The sequence below is a fragment of the Papaver somniferum genome, chromosome 8 (genome assembly GCF_003573695.1).
Source record: "Papaver somniferum cultivar HN1 chromosome 8, ASM357369v1, whole genome shotgun sequence".
Lineage (NCBI taxonomy): Eukaryota > Viridiplantae > Streptophyta > Magnoliopsida > Ranunculales > Papaveraceae > Papaver > Papaver somniferum.
In genome coordinates, this window is record NC_039365.1 from 22,958,905 (window position 1) to 22,976,268 (window position 17,364).

Genomic DNA, 17,364 nt, shown 5'->3' on the forward strand with positions numbered 1-17,364 from the left:
GACTGGTACCGGGTTTGTACCTGATTCACAAATGACAAAATATGAAGGAAACTCTAGGCCGTGTTCTGACCTATTTTTCTTCAGTTCTTCACTTCATTTCACACATTCAGATCCTAACATACATCCAATCAATTTAAGCATTCAACAATATCATCTCTTACTTGCCCAAATTTGATCCTAACTATTTGAGCTAGCTACCACAAGATACAAGTTCATTTTTAATACCAGTAAAGAAATTTCAATCAGAAAAAGAGGTAGCTGGACAAAAGAGATACAAAATGACACAAGAGAGATTGAACAAAGACCATCAGAATGAGTCCATTAACAACATCTTTAAAATTTATTCTTTTTGTGCTTTTGATTTAAGATAGACAGCACATACCATCCACCAAAACCCTGGTTCAATTCAAGTGCATCACCATCTCTATCTGAATCTCAGATCGGCAGCACATACCATCCACCAAAACCCTGATTCATCTTCTTCTTCTCCACATCACCATTAAATCTACAACATCAAACTTTCCTTGTTTACAATTCAATAGGAACATCTTCTAATTCTAAGTTTACATCCATGAATTAACAACAACCTCAACTCATTACCTCTGTATAATCAAAAACCCATATCAGAAATGATCTAAAACCATTAATTTCAATAGAATCAACCGATTCGATCTCAAACAAAACCCTTAATTAAACATGCAATCAATAAAAAAAATTATCATTTAAAAAAATTAATCAAACCTGAAATTAATAAAAACCTAAAGTCAATTTGTATCTGATGAATTAATTTACCCGTTGTTGACTTGATGTTAGCTTTTGAAATAATTGAAGAAGAAGTGAAGAAGAAGGTCGTAGTCGTTGTGATAGAGAGGTGTCGATGTCGCTGTGATAGAGAGGTGTTGATATCACTGTGATTGTGATGATTTGATTTGATTCTGGTGGTGTTGCTGAAGAAGATGAAGTGATGGATCGTTAAGAACAGAAGAATAAGAAGGAGGAGGAGGAAAGACAGAGATATTTAGTAAGTGAATAAAGGAATTTGTTGTATATACCTAACATCAGTGGCTACGATTCAAGAAAATCAAGGGCTAGGATTACTCCGGGGTTTTGGTCCGGTACATGCCTGGATTCTGGGCAGAACCGGTGCTTGGACTCATATACAACCGGTTCATAATTCAATTCCCGTTCTCTGTACCGACTGCACCAATTCCGATTTGGTTCTGGCCTGGTTTTTTTCGGTTCTAAGCCGGTACTCCGGTTCCAGACCGGTTCTTGTGCAGCCTTAACCGAACCTTATAGGTCTACCTCTGATCCATCCTCTGGAGGGAATGTTCCTTCTTCTCAAAAGAAACACTCTACTGATCGTGTTAAAGCTTCGGGAGAGAATTATGTCCTTATTGTCGTAGCATAGATATGATCATTGTTGATTATTCAGCTTTGGGTTTTTGTTTTTAAGTTTCTTGTGTTTCTTGTTCATCTTTTAAGATTGTAATCAATTTTTTATGGAATGGATCATCAGTTTCCCTTAGTCAAATATAGCTTCATTTTTTCTTGCATTGTTTCCTTATATAATTAAATCTACTAAGATATGACAATGTAAAATAATGATGAGTGTGTTGTAAAACAATGAGGATACGCACCTTCATTATTTGTTGTGGACATGTCACCCTGTCGGCCAATCCCGGGCCAGATGATTACCTGACGGCGGAGGTTAATGCAGCGGTATCGGATATGTAGTGTGTTATTGAGATATTTACATGCATCCATTCCGCCGATTCACTGAATCGTGTTAGGTTGGGTATCTCTTTCTGCTGCAATCCTTCCCCATGGTCATACACTCATAGACACTGATAGGGGAGTCCTGAGAGATTGTGTGTAAGTACTTTACCCAATGTAAATGTCAGTAGAGGATCATTATTGATCCCTTTATTCATAACAGTCTGGTAAGAAAATAAAAAGTTCTTGTTTGACTGATGAGGTGAGGTCTGTTATCCCTCATCCAGAGATAGAAACATGTCGAGCACATTAGCTGTCTTCTTCTTCTGGTGTTCTTCACGCAGGTGCAGGATTGCGTTGCCTCAAGGATAGTATGGCTTGAGGTATTTTGCATTCCAGGGGTTCCTCAGGATTTCTCCCTTTAAGTTTCACAGGTAGTACGATCCCTTTCCTGCGACACATCATGAATAACGAAAGGTCCTCCCCATGTTGCTTCTAGTTTATCCCATTTCTTTTCTCGTTGATACTGTGGTATGGTTCGTAGCACATACTGTCCTCCTAAAAAATTTCTAAGTTTAACCTTTTTATTGTACTCCCGTGCTAGTCTACGCTGATAATTCTCCATTCTTTGCAACGCTGCTTCTTTTCTTTCTTCAAAATCATCGAGCCTTTCTAGCATCATATCTGTTGTTAGGTTCCTTTCCCAGGCTTCGGTCTTTGTTGTAGGCATGATGATCTCAGTTGGGATCACTACTTCGGTTCCATGGGTAAGAAGGAATAGATATTCTCCTGTTGCCGATCTTCTGGTGGTTCGGTATGACCATAGGGCATTGTTTAATTGCTCACACCATCGACCCTTGTGTTCATATAACGAATTTTTGAGGATAAGAGCGAGGGTCTTATTGGTAGCTTCGGATTTTCCATTACTCTGAGGGTAAATGGGAGTGAACTTATTCTTCCTGATCTTGAAGGTATCGAAGAGCATGTCAATGTTATTTCCCTGCAGCTGCTTGCCATTGTCTGAAACGATCTCTGCAGTAATGCCAAATCTGCAAATGATATTTTGGAAGATAAAATTGAATACTTCGACATCTCTAATTCTGGATAGAGCTTTGGCTTCTACCCATTTGCTGAAGTAATCTGTGGCTACTATTAAGAATCGTCCTTTTTCTGTTCCTTCGACCAGTGGGCCGACGATGTCGACTCCCCATTTTACAAATGGCCATGGGCTTCCCACTGAATTTAACTTTGTTGCTGGAGCATGAATTCTTTTAGCGAACCTCTGACATTCTTCGCATCTTTTGGACATCCTAGAAGCGTCTTGTATCATCTGTGGCCGGTAGTATCCTTGCATTTTACCTTTATCAACCAATGACCTCATTTTACTTTGATTGCTTGCGTTTCAGTAATGAATGTCTTTTAAGATACGATGCCCCTTCTCTCTGGATAAACAACGTAATAGAGGTCTAGGGAAATATTTCTTGTATAAGACTTCGTCACGAAGTTCGTATCTCCCTGACTTTGATTGCACTATTCGGGCTTACTTGACATCGATGGGAAGCATTCCTTCTTTGAGAAAAGGGTGAACTTCGGTTCTCCAGTCTTCTTCGTTGTTGAAGTCTTCGTCTTCATTTGCTCTCGTCAGGATGTCGTCTTCGGAAAAGTCTTCTGCGATATCTTCTCCTGCATCGTCTTCAGCAATATCCTCTCCTGCATCGTCTTCAGGATTTGTGGTAGCGATAATTTGTTGTGGGAAGATGAAGGTTCGTATACTCTTGCTATCTTGATGGCCTTGACGTTCTCGTCTTTTAGCATCGATGAAATATAGGCTAAGGCATCGAAATATCTGTTATCTTTTCTACACAGATGTCGGAACTTGATATTGGGCACTTTTGATGCTAGAGTTTGGACCAGGTCCATGTAAGCCGAGAGGGTTTCGTCATAAGTGTTATATTCAAGTTCTATCTGTCGAATGACTAGCTGTGAATCATTTATTAGGCGTACGTCGGTTATTCCAATTTCTATAATCAAACGAAGAGCATGTACGACGGCTTCGTACTCCACAATGTTGTTAGTGTGCCCCTCGAATTCCAATATCAGCCCGTGCACGATCCTATCTCCTGTGGGTGTTGTGATGATGATCCTTATGCCTTCACCTTCTCTATTCCGGGATCCGTCGATGAAAAATTTCCATATTATTTGGCTTGAGGGTTCGAGTACGTCGATTAGATCCTTTCCATCTTCTTCCACCCCTGGTATGTCCTTCACTTCTTCGCCATTGTCCAGAGGCAAGTCTGCTAGGAAGTCTTCCAAGACCTGAGACTTTTGGGCGGTTTGGATCTCGTGAATGATATTAAATTGTTCTAATTGTGTATTCCACTTTTATATTCTTCCCACCTCCCCTGCATTTTTGAGAACAGACTCCAACGGCGCTTTGCTTGGGACACGAACATAGTGAGTCAGGAAGTAGGTTCGTAGCTTCTGTGTTTCCCATACCAATGCCAGTATCAATTGCTCAATCTTGTTGTAGTTTCTTTCTTCCGCGTTGAGGATCTTACTGATGTAATAGATCGGTTGTTCAACCTTCGTGTTGGTCTTGATTAGTACAGCGCTGACTGCATCTTCGGTTGGTGATATATAAAGGGCCAACACTTCATCGGGATCGGTTTTCCGGAGAATCGGGATTGTTGCTAGGTATTCTTTGATTTTCTGAAAGGCTTCTTCGCATTCAACGGTCCATGCAAACTTTGTCCCTTTCTGGAGAATATTGAAGAAGTGTTTACACTTGTCCGATGACCTGGCGATAAATCTTCCCAGTGCTGCTATGGATCAATTGAGTTTATGAACTTCTTTCAAGTTTCTCGGGGATGGAATTTCCACGATGGCCTAGATTTTATCGAGATCGACCTCGATGCCCCTCTTCGTTACCAAATAGTCGCGGAACTTTCCTGATGTGACGCCGAAGTTACACTTTTCCGGGTTCACTTTCATGTTGCACTTCCTCATTGCGCCGAAGATATCTCTCAAGTCATGCAGGTGATCTTTTATCGACATAGACCTCCATAGTTTTCCCAATATATGGCTTGAAGATAGCATCAACCATCCTCTGGTATGTTTCCCCTGCATTCCTCAGTCCGAAGGGCATGCTCGTATAACAGTAAAGTCCGTGCGGAGTGAAGAATGTTGTATATTGTTGATCTTCTTCTGCCAGGGCTATCTGGTTGTAACCAGAGTATCCATCCATGAATGATAGTTCTTCATGGCCTTATACGGCTTCTACCAATTGATCGATTCTTGGGATCGGGTAACTATCTTTCGGACACGCCTTGTTGAGATTGGTGAAGTCGATGCATATTCTTACCCCACCGCTCTTTTTCAGAACGATGACCATGTTCGAAATCCAGGTCGGGTATCTGACTTCCTTTATGAATCCTGCCTCTAAGAACTTGTTAAGCTCCTTATCTACTGCCCGGTGATATTCTGGCGCCACCTTGCGTAATTTCTGCCTTACTGGATTTGTGCCCGACTTTATCCGAAGATCGTGTTTTATGACTTCGAGATCGATCCATCGCATGTCTCCTAGATTCCATGCAAAGATATCAGGATATTCTCTGAGTAGTTTGACTACCGCTTCCTCCCTATCCTTATCCTTATCCATCAGTGTTCCTATCTTGATCATCTTGGGATCCTCTTCTATTCCTATATTTATTTCTTTGGTAGGTTCTACTGACGTGAACGTAGGCACCTGTTCCCCTAGCAGAGGAACATTCTTTGATTGCTATTTGGTAGGTTCTTCACCCCCTTTCCCCTGAGACACTTTCTTCGGTGGCTAGAACGGTGCTATCCTTCGTTAGGCTTTTCCATAATATTTCTTCAAGATAAAGATCGATCGCCTTGTCTTTAGCAGCAGCTTTGTTTTTGCTTCTTCGGGCTTTGCGTTGCTCGTCTTGTTCATTGTTGGGTTGATTTTGTAGATCTTGACATTCCCGCGCAGTGACTTGATCTCCTTTGATTTCCATCTCCCCTTCGGATGTTGCAAACCTAAGGTATTGGTGGTACGTTGCTACTACTCCTTTGAGCTTGTGCACCCATCTTCGTCCGATGATGGCATTGTAAGGGGATGGGGCGTCTACCACGCTGAATCTTGTACTGACCTTCATCGGTCCAGACTTGACTTCTAAGATGATGTTTCCTAATGGTTTTGTGCGGGATCCTTTGAATCCATAGATAGTATAGTAAGAAGTCATTAGTTTCTCATCGTTCAGTTTCATCCGCTTGAATGTATCATGAAAGAGGACGTTGATTGAGCTTCCCCCATCAATCAAGATTTTCTTTATGTTGCATCCGGAAACGGGTAACGTGAGTATTAGAGGATCGTTGTGATCTTTCATGTCCTTTTCAATATCTTTGGTGGAAAATCCAGGGTGCATTCATCCATTTCTCATGTTCATAAACTTTCACTCGGTCGATCTTGTACAGTTCGCAGTAATCTTCGAATTGCTTTCTCAATCTTTTTCCTATTTGATCAGTCAGCAAAGGGCCATTGGGTTCTGAGCAGGAAATAGTGTTTATCGTTCTGTTCCCTTCGGGAAACTGGACTTGCTTGTTTCGGTGGGTCTTATTTTCGGATTCTGGCTTTTGAACATATTGCTTGAGATATCCAGCGTCAATCAGCTTCTGGATCATAATCTTGAGATTCTTTCACTTCTCTGTTTGGTGACCGTTAAAGCAGTGATATTCACAATAGTCTCTTGACTTTTCGGACCTAGGTGGCTGCTTTCCTTTGGACCAGGGCCATTCAAGGTTGGTTCGATCTTTGATCTCTCGTAATAAACGAACGTAGCTGGTGTTAAGCTTCGTGAAAATTTGATCTTCGAACTTCTGGTCATTGCGCGACGATCATCTTTTCTTCCTCTCTTATCTTCGTCAAGACATTCGGTTGATTTTGATATTTTCGATCCGCTGGCTTTCTCCACTGAATTCGTTCGATGATATCTTTGTATCTAGGCTCTGGGTTCTCCCGCTGGATTTCCTCGAATCTAGCATGCTTTTCGATGATCACCCTGAGATTTCCTTCGGTTGTGGGGTTTCTCCCGTGGATCTCAACAAATAATGGGCTCATCCGGTCCAGCCCCCATTTGTAACAATTGATGTTGACTATCGGGTCCATGTTCCCTATTGCTTGACATATCTTGTGCCACCTATCTGTGTATTCTCTGATCGTTTCTTTGAAAGTGACTGCAAGTGAGAAGAGTTTGTCCATTCCTGCATTGACGGTCTTGTTGTACATGTAGGTTTCAAAAAATATCTATGTGAGATGACTGTATGAGCTGATGGAATTTGGTGGTAGGTTATCAAACCATGGTAATGCCGATCCTTTTAGGCTTGAGGGAAAATATCTGCATAGAACTACATTGTAACAACCCTACTTTCAAAATAACCCCGACCGATGATTAAATAGAAAGTAAGCCGTTAATTTCCTGCAACAAGGTACATAACCCATAGAAAACTAGTAACACAGTTCCATTACAATTGCATATGCAGAAGGGAAATTTATTTCTTAGCCAAATAATGAAGATGTCTAAAAAATAAAAACAGTGTACTAGACTTCAATAATATAATCCACCTTTAAGTCGAACTAACAAAAGAAAATAATAATGACGTCTACCCAAAGCAAGTATCCCCACTGCCTCACAACTACATAACAAAAAAATTAAAATAAAAGAAGAAGTGCAGATGTCCACCCTTAGTTAGATATATTATGAATATCCATCGACGCTCGAATAAATCAAACTCCTTCACGATCCCTACTAACACCTGAAATAATCGACGGAAGTTAAACTCCAAACAAGCTCCCTCGATCGCCGATCCACGAAAGATATAAAAAGGATATATAAATAAATCACAAGCCAAGTATATCACTAGGAGAATTAAATAACAAGCTACTTGTTATGAATAGAACATCCACCAAATTAAAATTTTAAGTTTTTCCTAAATTCAAACAGTCATTGAAAGCATGAATCAAACTAGAGTTTTCTACCTATCAAACCTCTACCGTAGTGTTGTATCGGGTCATATCCGCAATAACACTATACCGAGTTCAGAACATATCCGCAACGAATCGTTCTACAGAAGTATAAATATGTGTATACAACTATATTTGAGAAAACATTCCCTATCTCAAATATCCTTTTTCTGAAATGAAATACCACCAGTTTCGAGACTTACATAAAGCCTCCATGCATACGAAATACCAACCGGGATTCAGGGAATTTTATCATCTAAACAATGAGACTGTCGATAACATACACACACCCCGTCGTCAAACTATACGCAGTAAGAACATTTCATGTCAGTTAACACTCAATATAAAATTCTAAAAATGAGCATTATCCTACAGGGAACTTTGCTAAAAGCATCTCTGACCAATAAAGAAGAAAAAATGAACTAAGATGGATGGTGAGTCTCCTGCACCCACACAACGACAAACTGACTTAACATTCACTCTCTGTTTCACTAGCTTAAGTTTCGCACTCTAAACTACCGTAGCTCCACCCATAAATCACCACAAATTCCTCGAGCATAAATCCACCTAACCACTAGCGTTTAGTGCTTAACCTGCACATTTTCTTGAGTGCCATAAAATACTCCACCTATTGTCATCAATACTCACCAGCTTATAGCATAAACACGCTTGGACTATCTTATTCCACTTGCAGGCTACAAAATACTATTTCAGTGACTTATTAAATATCTATATTTATTAACACTTGTAGCAAAATGATTGAGTATTTATATTAGAACTAGACGGCAACTGAGTAATCGTCCTATTAGCACTAGATGATTATAAATCTAGGTTGTGTTATTTTCCACCATGTTCACTATATCACAAATTAAGAAGCTGGTGTACCCACCCTTGCTATTGGACCTCCAATAATAATCGACAAGGAAAGTTAGGCAAAATCACGAACTGACAGAATTACCAAACAGAGAGAACGCAACACTAGTTCCAACATAAGTCACACAATTTATGAGTTATTTATTAGCCAATTCTACGTCTATCCGAGACTAAGAAATCTTATAAACTTGCCTTAAGATATGCTAGCATCTCGATCGATTCCTTGGCTTGAAGCTCCTTCAATTATCAAGTCTGCCTGCACCACTAGTATTCTTTTCTCTCTACTAATTTTCTCCAATCTCTTCTCTGTATAATCTCCGCAATAATTTAAACCCTATTCCCGTAAAAGGAATATACATAAATTCCACTAACCCTACTTATTAATACTAAGTCAAAAATTTAGAGTCAACTAAGTAAAACACCCTTAATTGATACGAGGTACCTACCAATAGCTAAAGTGATCGATATTATGTTGTTCTAGTATAATTTTATTTACACAAGGAAGACAAAACAATGGTTATTACATACATCGTCATGGTCCCATCGGGCTAAGGTCCGGTTGTAATACCGAAGATGAGATGCTAGGTCGCTGGATCCGTCGTAGCATTCGAACGCTGGGATGAGACATTTTTGGGGGATGAGAGCTCTCTCCAGATGTGCGGTCAGAGGCGTAGTGACAACTTTTCTCATTACTTCCTCTAGTCTTCCTTCTCCTTGCCTTTTCTTTAATTACTTGATCTATGCCATCATCTCAGCACGAAGACTCTCCATTGCGATAAAATGCTCGTCCCTCATGGTTGATCGTCTCGATCTTCAGTTACCTCTATCGAAAAAATCTGAATCTTCAGGTACATAATATGGATCGTCCGACCTATCTCTTCCTGCAGTTCGATGGTTCAGCGGTTCGGGATTGTTAACATTGGTTAATATCATTCTTCGTTCGTGTTTTAGATCCTTGGCTTTAGAATTTGCTTCATCGTGATGGTGGGTCGCTCCTGAGCTTTGGGCGATTTTATCCTTGAGCTCCTGGTTTTATCGCACCAGCAACACCACTGAGTCCGTATATGCTCTCTGATTCCTTTTAAACTCTTCGATCTATGCTATCAACTGGATGGAGTGGTATGATCCTTGGTTTGGAGTACCTATATGTGCTTGTCCGCCAGCGGAAATGGTACGGTCTTCGTCTACAATCTGGATTAAGGGGATCGTCGGTTCGGTGGGTATGACCTGAAGCTCTATCTATTGAAGCACTGGTTGGTTTGTTGTCAACAGGGGTTGGATGATCGGCTGGGTTTGATTTTGGTCATTTGTCGGTGGTATCCCGTAGGCTGACTGCTGCATCGTTGATTCCGCAAATCCTTCACGTTGATCATGGATTCGTGTCGTTGCTGCTTCCTTCACTGCATCGGATTTGGATGCTACAACTTTGAGCGCTTCCGCTGCTATTGCATTTGCATCTAGTGGTAAAGTGCTTTCCGCTGCATCTTGTTTCTTGTTTGCTGCTTTTAGCTTTTAACCCTTTTGCTTGTTGCGTGTTACAACCGGTGTGGTCCTTGGCGTTTCCTTTTACGATGATTTTTTTTTTCCTACGTCCTTTGTTTTATCCATTGTTTTTTCTGCAAAAACAAAACATTGGCAGAGAAGACACATCCACGTGGGTTTTGTTAGTAAAGCCGATGTGAGACAAAAACGTAGTCATGTATTTTGTTAGGTACAAGCAAAAACATATCCATGGTACAGATCTGCCAATGGTGAAGATAATTTTGAAATGGAACGTACAAATCCGAAGGTTTTTTCGAAAGTAAGTACAGATTCGAAAAGGAGTAGATCGAGGGTTTTTACAAACAATAGCATAGATCCGAATATAGATCCAAAGAAAATTGTAAAGAAGAAATAAAATCTGATCATTCTTATCTTTTGAGTTGGTCCTTCGGATCCATGGGCCTTCGTAATGAAAAAGTATCGTTTTACCCAAATCTTTTAAATCTTTTAAATACGATTTTTCTTGCTGGTTTCCTCATCCAACGTCTATATTGAATGATATTGTTGAATGATATATAAAGGAGTTCACAGATAAATCTTTTACCGGGATGTAAGATTCCCTGTTTCTAGCGCCAGATTGTGAACACATATGTAACGATGATAGCATCGCTCCACAACCAATTTTCTCATTATCTAAAGAATACAATTACAAATAAAATGATTACGAAATGAAACACAAATTCCATAGGAAACTCTGAGCCTCAGGGCTCGTCATCGTTTCTATACTACAGTTTTCTTAAGGGCCTGATGATGATGAATATAAGTAGACAAAAGTCATAAATGCTTAATATAAATGAGACAGCTATTTACGTGGTTCAGCACTAAAGCCTTCGTCCACGGGGATATTGGTTTTCACTATGATTTGTAAGAGGTTACAAGGAGTAGTCGAACGACTCTGAGTAGGGAAAGAAGGTAAGTGAAGAAGATAAAACTCATACTTACTGTTTACAATCTTTCTTACTCTAACTATAGTTCTCTCTCCTAAAATTTGGTCGACCTCTTCTCTCTTATATAGTTGGGTATTTATAGGCTTCTCGTATGGGGCCCTCTTCTACGAGACAACTGTTTCTTATCGTCTTGATTTGTGTGCAGATCCCGATGGTATCTTCGTAATGCCCCGATACCTCCAATGGTAATATATTACAATGATGGAATGCCTCCTTCTCCACCATAGGATGTTTGACACGTATCCTATGTTTGTAGTATTTGTTGATGGTGGTTTTTAGTTTAGGGCTAAATTTGTAAAAATCTATCTACCTGACCCGGCATCAGATGTAGTATACATTGATATGTCTATATTCCGCATGGAATTTGGAGAATATATCTAATGAGCACCTATGTCTCTCTTCATATTATATTAAAACTCAAGCTCCTAGATGAACTGTACACTAGTATAGAGCCTAATGAGTGTATAAGCTCCTGGATGCATTAATCGCAAATGTCAGAGCCTGCTGAGTACTTTTCTTGTGCTTATGTTCCCTGGCAGAACCCTTAATATTGGTATGGCATGACGGATTTGTGTTCACTCGCAGCATAGTAGCACGGACCTCCAAGTACCAAGGTTAAGTCCCTTGCACAAAATACTCAGTCATAAAGCAAAGAATAAACAGAGACGCGGAGTAGGAGCAACAACGAGGGAAGCGTGGCCATGCCATAGGCTAGCCGGTGCCACTTGGCCACGCCCCATGCTACCCAACCGGACCTTATTCCTTTATCGACCAATCAGGTCGCGTTAAAGCTGCCACACTTCCATGAGTTGTGGCTGGGCCCATACTTGCCGGCCCTATTACCCATCGACCAATCAGGTCGCATTAAACCCGCCACGCGCGCCAAAAGGGTAGCCACGCCCATGCTTGGATGACCCCCTACTTTTATTGACCAATCAAGTTTCCCTAAACCTGCCACAACATTAAAAGAGGTGGAAATTGCGTCAAGTGGTCGTCATGCCAAATTTGCTTCCCTAAACCGCGCCAACATGCCAGACGAGCATGCCGAGCGCACATGCAAAGAGGCATGCCAAAACACGTCGAACGTGCCAACGCGCCATAAATAGCGCACCTACGTACATGCCAACCAACTTTCTGTTCGTGACCTACGCCGTAACAGACTTCAATTCGGCTATCCTAACCAGAAGCACGACCATGCTCTAGTGGCGGTGATGAAACCCTAATTTCTAGTCGTACCACAAACTACGCCACTCCGGGCCCACAACATGCCACGAGATGTGGAAATCCTAATAAAGGCATCACAACATGCCACTCGTGGAAATATTGACTCATGTGGCCATTTTCACATAACAGCCTGACTATGGTTCTTTTGGCATGGCTCTGGCCCCGTTTACATGAAACGCTAGGCAAAGTTGCTACGCTAACCGAGCAAAAACAATGTTCCACAGAACATTGGGATTGATGTGGCCACTGAAACTGATATTTCCACACCATATTCAAGTCTAACACCAACGTGCAAAAAATTTAGTGGTCACGGCTACACCAGGTGCTACTTACACCATCATGCCGCAGGCATGCCCAAACTATGCCATCCATTCCACCATGCCACTGGCATTCATGAACTATGCCATCAATGCCGCGGTGCCACTGGCACGCGCCAAAGGCGCAACTATGCCATTATCAGGCGCCAACAAATGATAGCCATAATCAACGACTACCCTTCCTCATGAAATGCAATCTCAGCCATCCAAGTTCGCCACCATACTGACAGACTTGTGGCAAGTTTTAGGTGACCAACCGCCTAAATCCAGTGGCCATGGCTCTCCAGGCGCCACTCGCACCACCGTGCCATTGGCATGCACGAACTATGCCAACCATGCCGCAGTACCACTGGAGTGCACTAAAGGCGCCACTGTGCCATTATCAGGCGCCAACAGAAGATAGCCATAATCAACGGCTACCCTTCCTCATGAGACGCAATCTCAGCCATCCAAGTTCGCCACCGAACTAACAGGCTTGTGGCAACTTTTAGGCGACCAGCCAAGACAAGCCTAATAGCATCACACGCTATTTTCCTGCGGCAAGTCCCTTGACTTTGACTTGCCACACGTAACAAAGTGTTACATGTTTTCCACGAAAACACTCGAGACATCAAACATGTCACAAACTGGGGATACTCATCAGGGTATTGGTCTGGAGGTTTACAGTGTGCGGCGTGCAATACACCCGTTACAAGAAAGTGTCATGAAGTAGGGTGGTTATTAATGGCAAGAAGTAATCGTGTAAACGGATCCACTTTCTTCATCATGGAAGCATAAATTCTGATGTTACACGTTACTCTTCTCTTCCACCACTCAATCGTTTCCACTTCCTACGAGACCAGGGTACGTTTTATTACGACTTGTATAAATAGGTTTCACCTATTTCCACCAGACAACAAGTTTTCGGTCGGAGAACAACACAGTATCCAGAAATCACCTGATAGCTTTCCATTCTGCTAGCCAGTTCTACTTTCTGATACAAGTCATAAACAACCACACCTTCAGAATCAACGATTCTGGTCCCAACATTTTCTTCGCTTCCCTCCATAAGACCAACCCTTCTCCTTCACTTTGTGACCGAAGCAAGCCTGGAACGACCATTTCTTGGTTTAGGCCAGAATTGTACAGATTGATCTCTCGAATCAAAAGTACTCCCGTGCAGTGCATTGTTTAGGGTCTAGACTCGTTTCTCATCCACACACACAAAATTACCAAAACCGGCAGAAGCATTTTTCACCCTCAAACAATATTTAATGCGGGTGTTTGGGTAGTCCGCACGCGTCAGAAAACTGTTTATTGCAACTGTCACCTCCTTGTCAGTGAGACTCATCCGCACCCTTGATCTTGGATCCTTCTTGGGATAGAGTAAAGTAGTTTTCTCGGTCCTCTATGGTGCTTCGCGGTTCCTTTCTCATCAGGTACTCCTTGGTCTTCGGAACGTCGGATCTATCTGGTGATGGATATATGGAATGTGATGATGATGCATGTCCCTTGAGTGTTGAATCGTGGCATCAAGGTTTGATACCCCTCTGCCTCGGGTCATCCACGTGTAATATATATGACACGACTAGGGATTATGCGTATACAAACAAAAATGTCTTCCTATATGGTCTGATGGTGCTTCTATAAATGTCGTGTATTGTCTTGTATATTTGCTTATTAATTGACAACGTATAGTAAATGATAGTCATCATGGTCTGACTCATTACTACCATGACGATTTTTACAAGTTTTGGGAAAACGAAATTGACTATTACACCCGTCATGGTCTAAATTTTCCACCGTGACGATTAAATATGATGAAAATGCCGGAGTTGAGGTCGTCAAGGTCCAAATTTTCCACCGCGACGACTCATATAAAAAGTTATGGGCTAGTCATGTCGTTATGGTCTTGTTTTTCAACCATAACGACTTCTAATCTTGATTTGTACCATGAATATCAATCGAAAGATCGTCATGGTGGAACATAACTACTGTACGATTCTGGGTTCCCGGAAAAGAAAGAATGAAAAGTTGTCATTGTTGTATATTCCGACCACGATGACTGTTGGTACCAAAAAAATGTGGGGTGATAAGAGAAAAGTCAAAATCTTAAATTGAACTAAAATGAAATGTAAAAGATATAAAATGATTATTGTTAATTAAAGTTTAATTAAATTTTAATTAAATATGGGCAGTTTAGTCATTACAAAAATATATGGCTAAGAGGCCTTAAAATTTTTATTTAAAAATAATTCTATTTTGTTTTATTCTGTATACTCCAATAATTATGGATATACCCCAATCTCGCGAGGATATAATTCCTGATATTGTATTTTACAATGCAATTTCTAGACACAAATTGTCAAGGATGAAAATGAAAAGTTTCCTTTTTTTTTTTTTTTGACGATTAACATATTTCAATTCATTTAAATCAAAATAGTGATTGCATGTTCTCTTACAAGAATAACAAAAACATCAAAATACAAGATAATCAAGACCCTAATACAAAGAAGGACATCAATTACAAGTAGATCGCGAAGAGAAAGAGCAATAAACTGTAAAGATATCCAATTTCTTTTTATTAAGGGAGAGATGATGGTATATCCGGAAGTAATTTCCGACCATTTAATCAGATTGTATTCTTCTTCGATAAGAGATGCTCCTAAAACAGAGTAATTTTCCCATAAATTTGTCGATCCACATAAACACGGATGCATATATATGCCGATTGAAAGCGATGTTGTGATGAACCGTCGATGTTTTTGAATCGAGAATAGCAAGCCACGAACCAACCATTAAATTTTGAAGAACTCGTCCCAAAACGACGAAGAAAAATCGTCCCAAAACGGCAAAGAAATATGTCAAAAGACACCAGAAACGATGTAAAAACATCTTATTTGTTACCTACTACGAAAAACTTTAAAAAGAAAAAGAATTCTTGTTCAGATCTGGTCCAAAAGGACCAAATCTGAGCAAGACAGCTCTAAGTTTTTTTATTTTTTTTGAGAAAGGGAAGAGAAAGAGAGATATTTTCATCAGAATGAAAAGTTTCTAGATTTTAGAAACTAACTTCCATATTTTTGGAGTGATAAGCTCAAATTAGTGTCTATTAGTAGGAATTGCTCGAAAACCAGTAGCCTTTGCCAACGTAAATCCAAGCTCTTCTTCCATGTTCAAATCCTCTAGTCTCATCCCATTTTCTAGTTTCCAGTCAAATGATTGAACAAGCAAACCCACAATTAGATGTACCATTCTATGTGCTAGTGGTAAGCCGGGACAACTTCGACGACCAGACCCGAATGGAATCAACTCAAAATCTTGACCTCGATAATCAACTTTGGAATCTAAAAACCTTTCAGGATTAAAACTAATAGGGTCCATCCATATGGTAGGATCTCGACCCATTGCCCACACATTCACTATTACCTGGGCATCTTTAGGGACAACAAAATTATGCATTTTAACATCGACTACTGCTTTGTGCGGGACCAAGAATGGAACTGGTGGGTGAAGTCGTAACGTCTCTTTCACGATTGCTTGCAAGTAAGGGAGTCGGACGATATCGGTCTCTTTGATTAGTCGGTCTTTGCCTATAATGGTTGAAATCTCCTGTTGAGCCTTTGTCATCTTAGACGGGTTGTGAAGTAGTTCCGCCATCGCCCATTCCACGGTGGATGAGCTAGTATCTGTCCCGGCTGCGAAGAAGTCCTGCTCGATGAATCATTTTGTAAGGCTTATATGAAAAAATTTCAACCAAAATTAAGAAGAAATTGCACACCCGGCCTAGCGCCAGACACTAAATAGTGAGTAATTGAAAATTACAATAGTACATACCTTAAGTAGGGTATTTATTTCATGACGTTGAAGCTGGATTCCGCTTTCATGGGATGGATCAAGAATCACATCAAGCAAGTCACTTGGCTTACCACTGTTTCCTTCTCCAGACTGTAATACCAACAATTTTTGATCTATAATCTTATTGAAAATCTCATCCAGTATTCGAATGTACTTTCCCGTACGGCGTCTAATACCTTGCAAGTCCAAAAATCTTAGAACAGGGAAATAATCCGAAACATTTGGTTTTCCGGCTTCCCACATAATTGCTCTAATAGTATTTTTAAAGGTAGAACCAGAATCTGAATTATAATCCGTTAAATCCACCGAAAAGAAACTAATGGACATCATATTAAGAACAGTAGTAAAAGCAGCTTGACCAATGTCAACAGCAGAACCTGAACTTGCATTTCGACCCACGTAAGAAACAAGCTCATCTAACTTTTCGATACAACATTAACAATGCATTTGACATGAAAGCACAATTAACAGCAGAATATTCATGTAATCCATTTTTTTTCTCTCAAACCGAGTGATAAACTCTGTAAGATCACTGGAAGTTGATATATACACTTGTAGAAACGGATTGAATCTTCTAAAGTTTTTAGTCGTACTTTTTATTGTTTTAGATTTTTTCCTAGAAGTCTGCGGAAATTAATAACTCTTGATCAAAAAGATAAATAGTACAGCCGTGTGACCTCACATTTGACATGTCCAGTACAATCTCTCTGCAGACCGTTGGGAGGCACAGAAAAGTAGACAGGAAATAGTGAATCCTAATAATTGCCGTTTTGGTTAGAACAGAAAAGTAGACAGAAAAGATCTTTACACGTTATTGACTCCTTTGGTTGGTCTCTCCTTCAATCGTAAAAATTTGTTTGAAACCAAATCCCTAATTTTCTAG

General features: G+C 40.4%; 1 protein-coding gene across 1 annotated transcript; it reads right to left on the reverse strand.

Moving 5' to 3' along the window:
- Positions 1–15,725: 15,725 nt before the first annotated feature.
- On the reverse strand, positions 15,726–16,897 carry LOC113305262 (geraniol 8-hydroxylase-like). Its single transcript, XM_026554337.1, has 2 exons — positions 16,461–16,897; positions 15,726–16,334 (listed from the first exon to the last, which is right to left on the reverse strand). Exons 1-2 carry the CDS (start codon positions 16,809–16,811, stop codon positions 15,726–15,728), a joined length of 960 nt encoding a protein of 319 aa, XP_026410122.1. The 5' UTR covers positions 16,812–16,897.
- Positions 16,898–17,364: the final 467 nt, after the last annotated feature.

Bases quoted from the DNA above. Each gene is read 5' to 3' on its own strand.
- LOC113305262 (XM_026554337.1), bottom strand. From the start codon at position 16,811: ATGATGTCCATTAGTTTCTTTTCGGTGGATTTAACGGATTATAATTCA. The intron at 16,335-16,460 runs GTATGTACTATT...TTCATCGAGCAG, and splicing joins AAATAAATACCCTACTTAAG to GACTTCTTCGCAGCCGGGAC.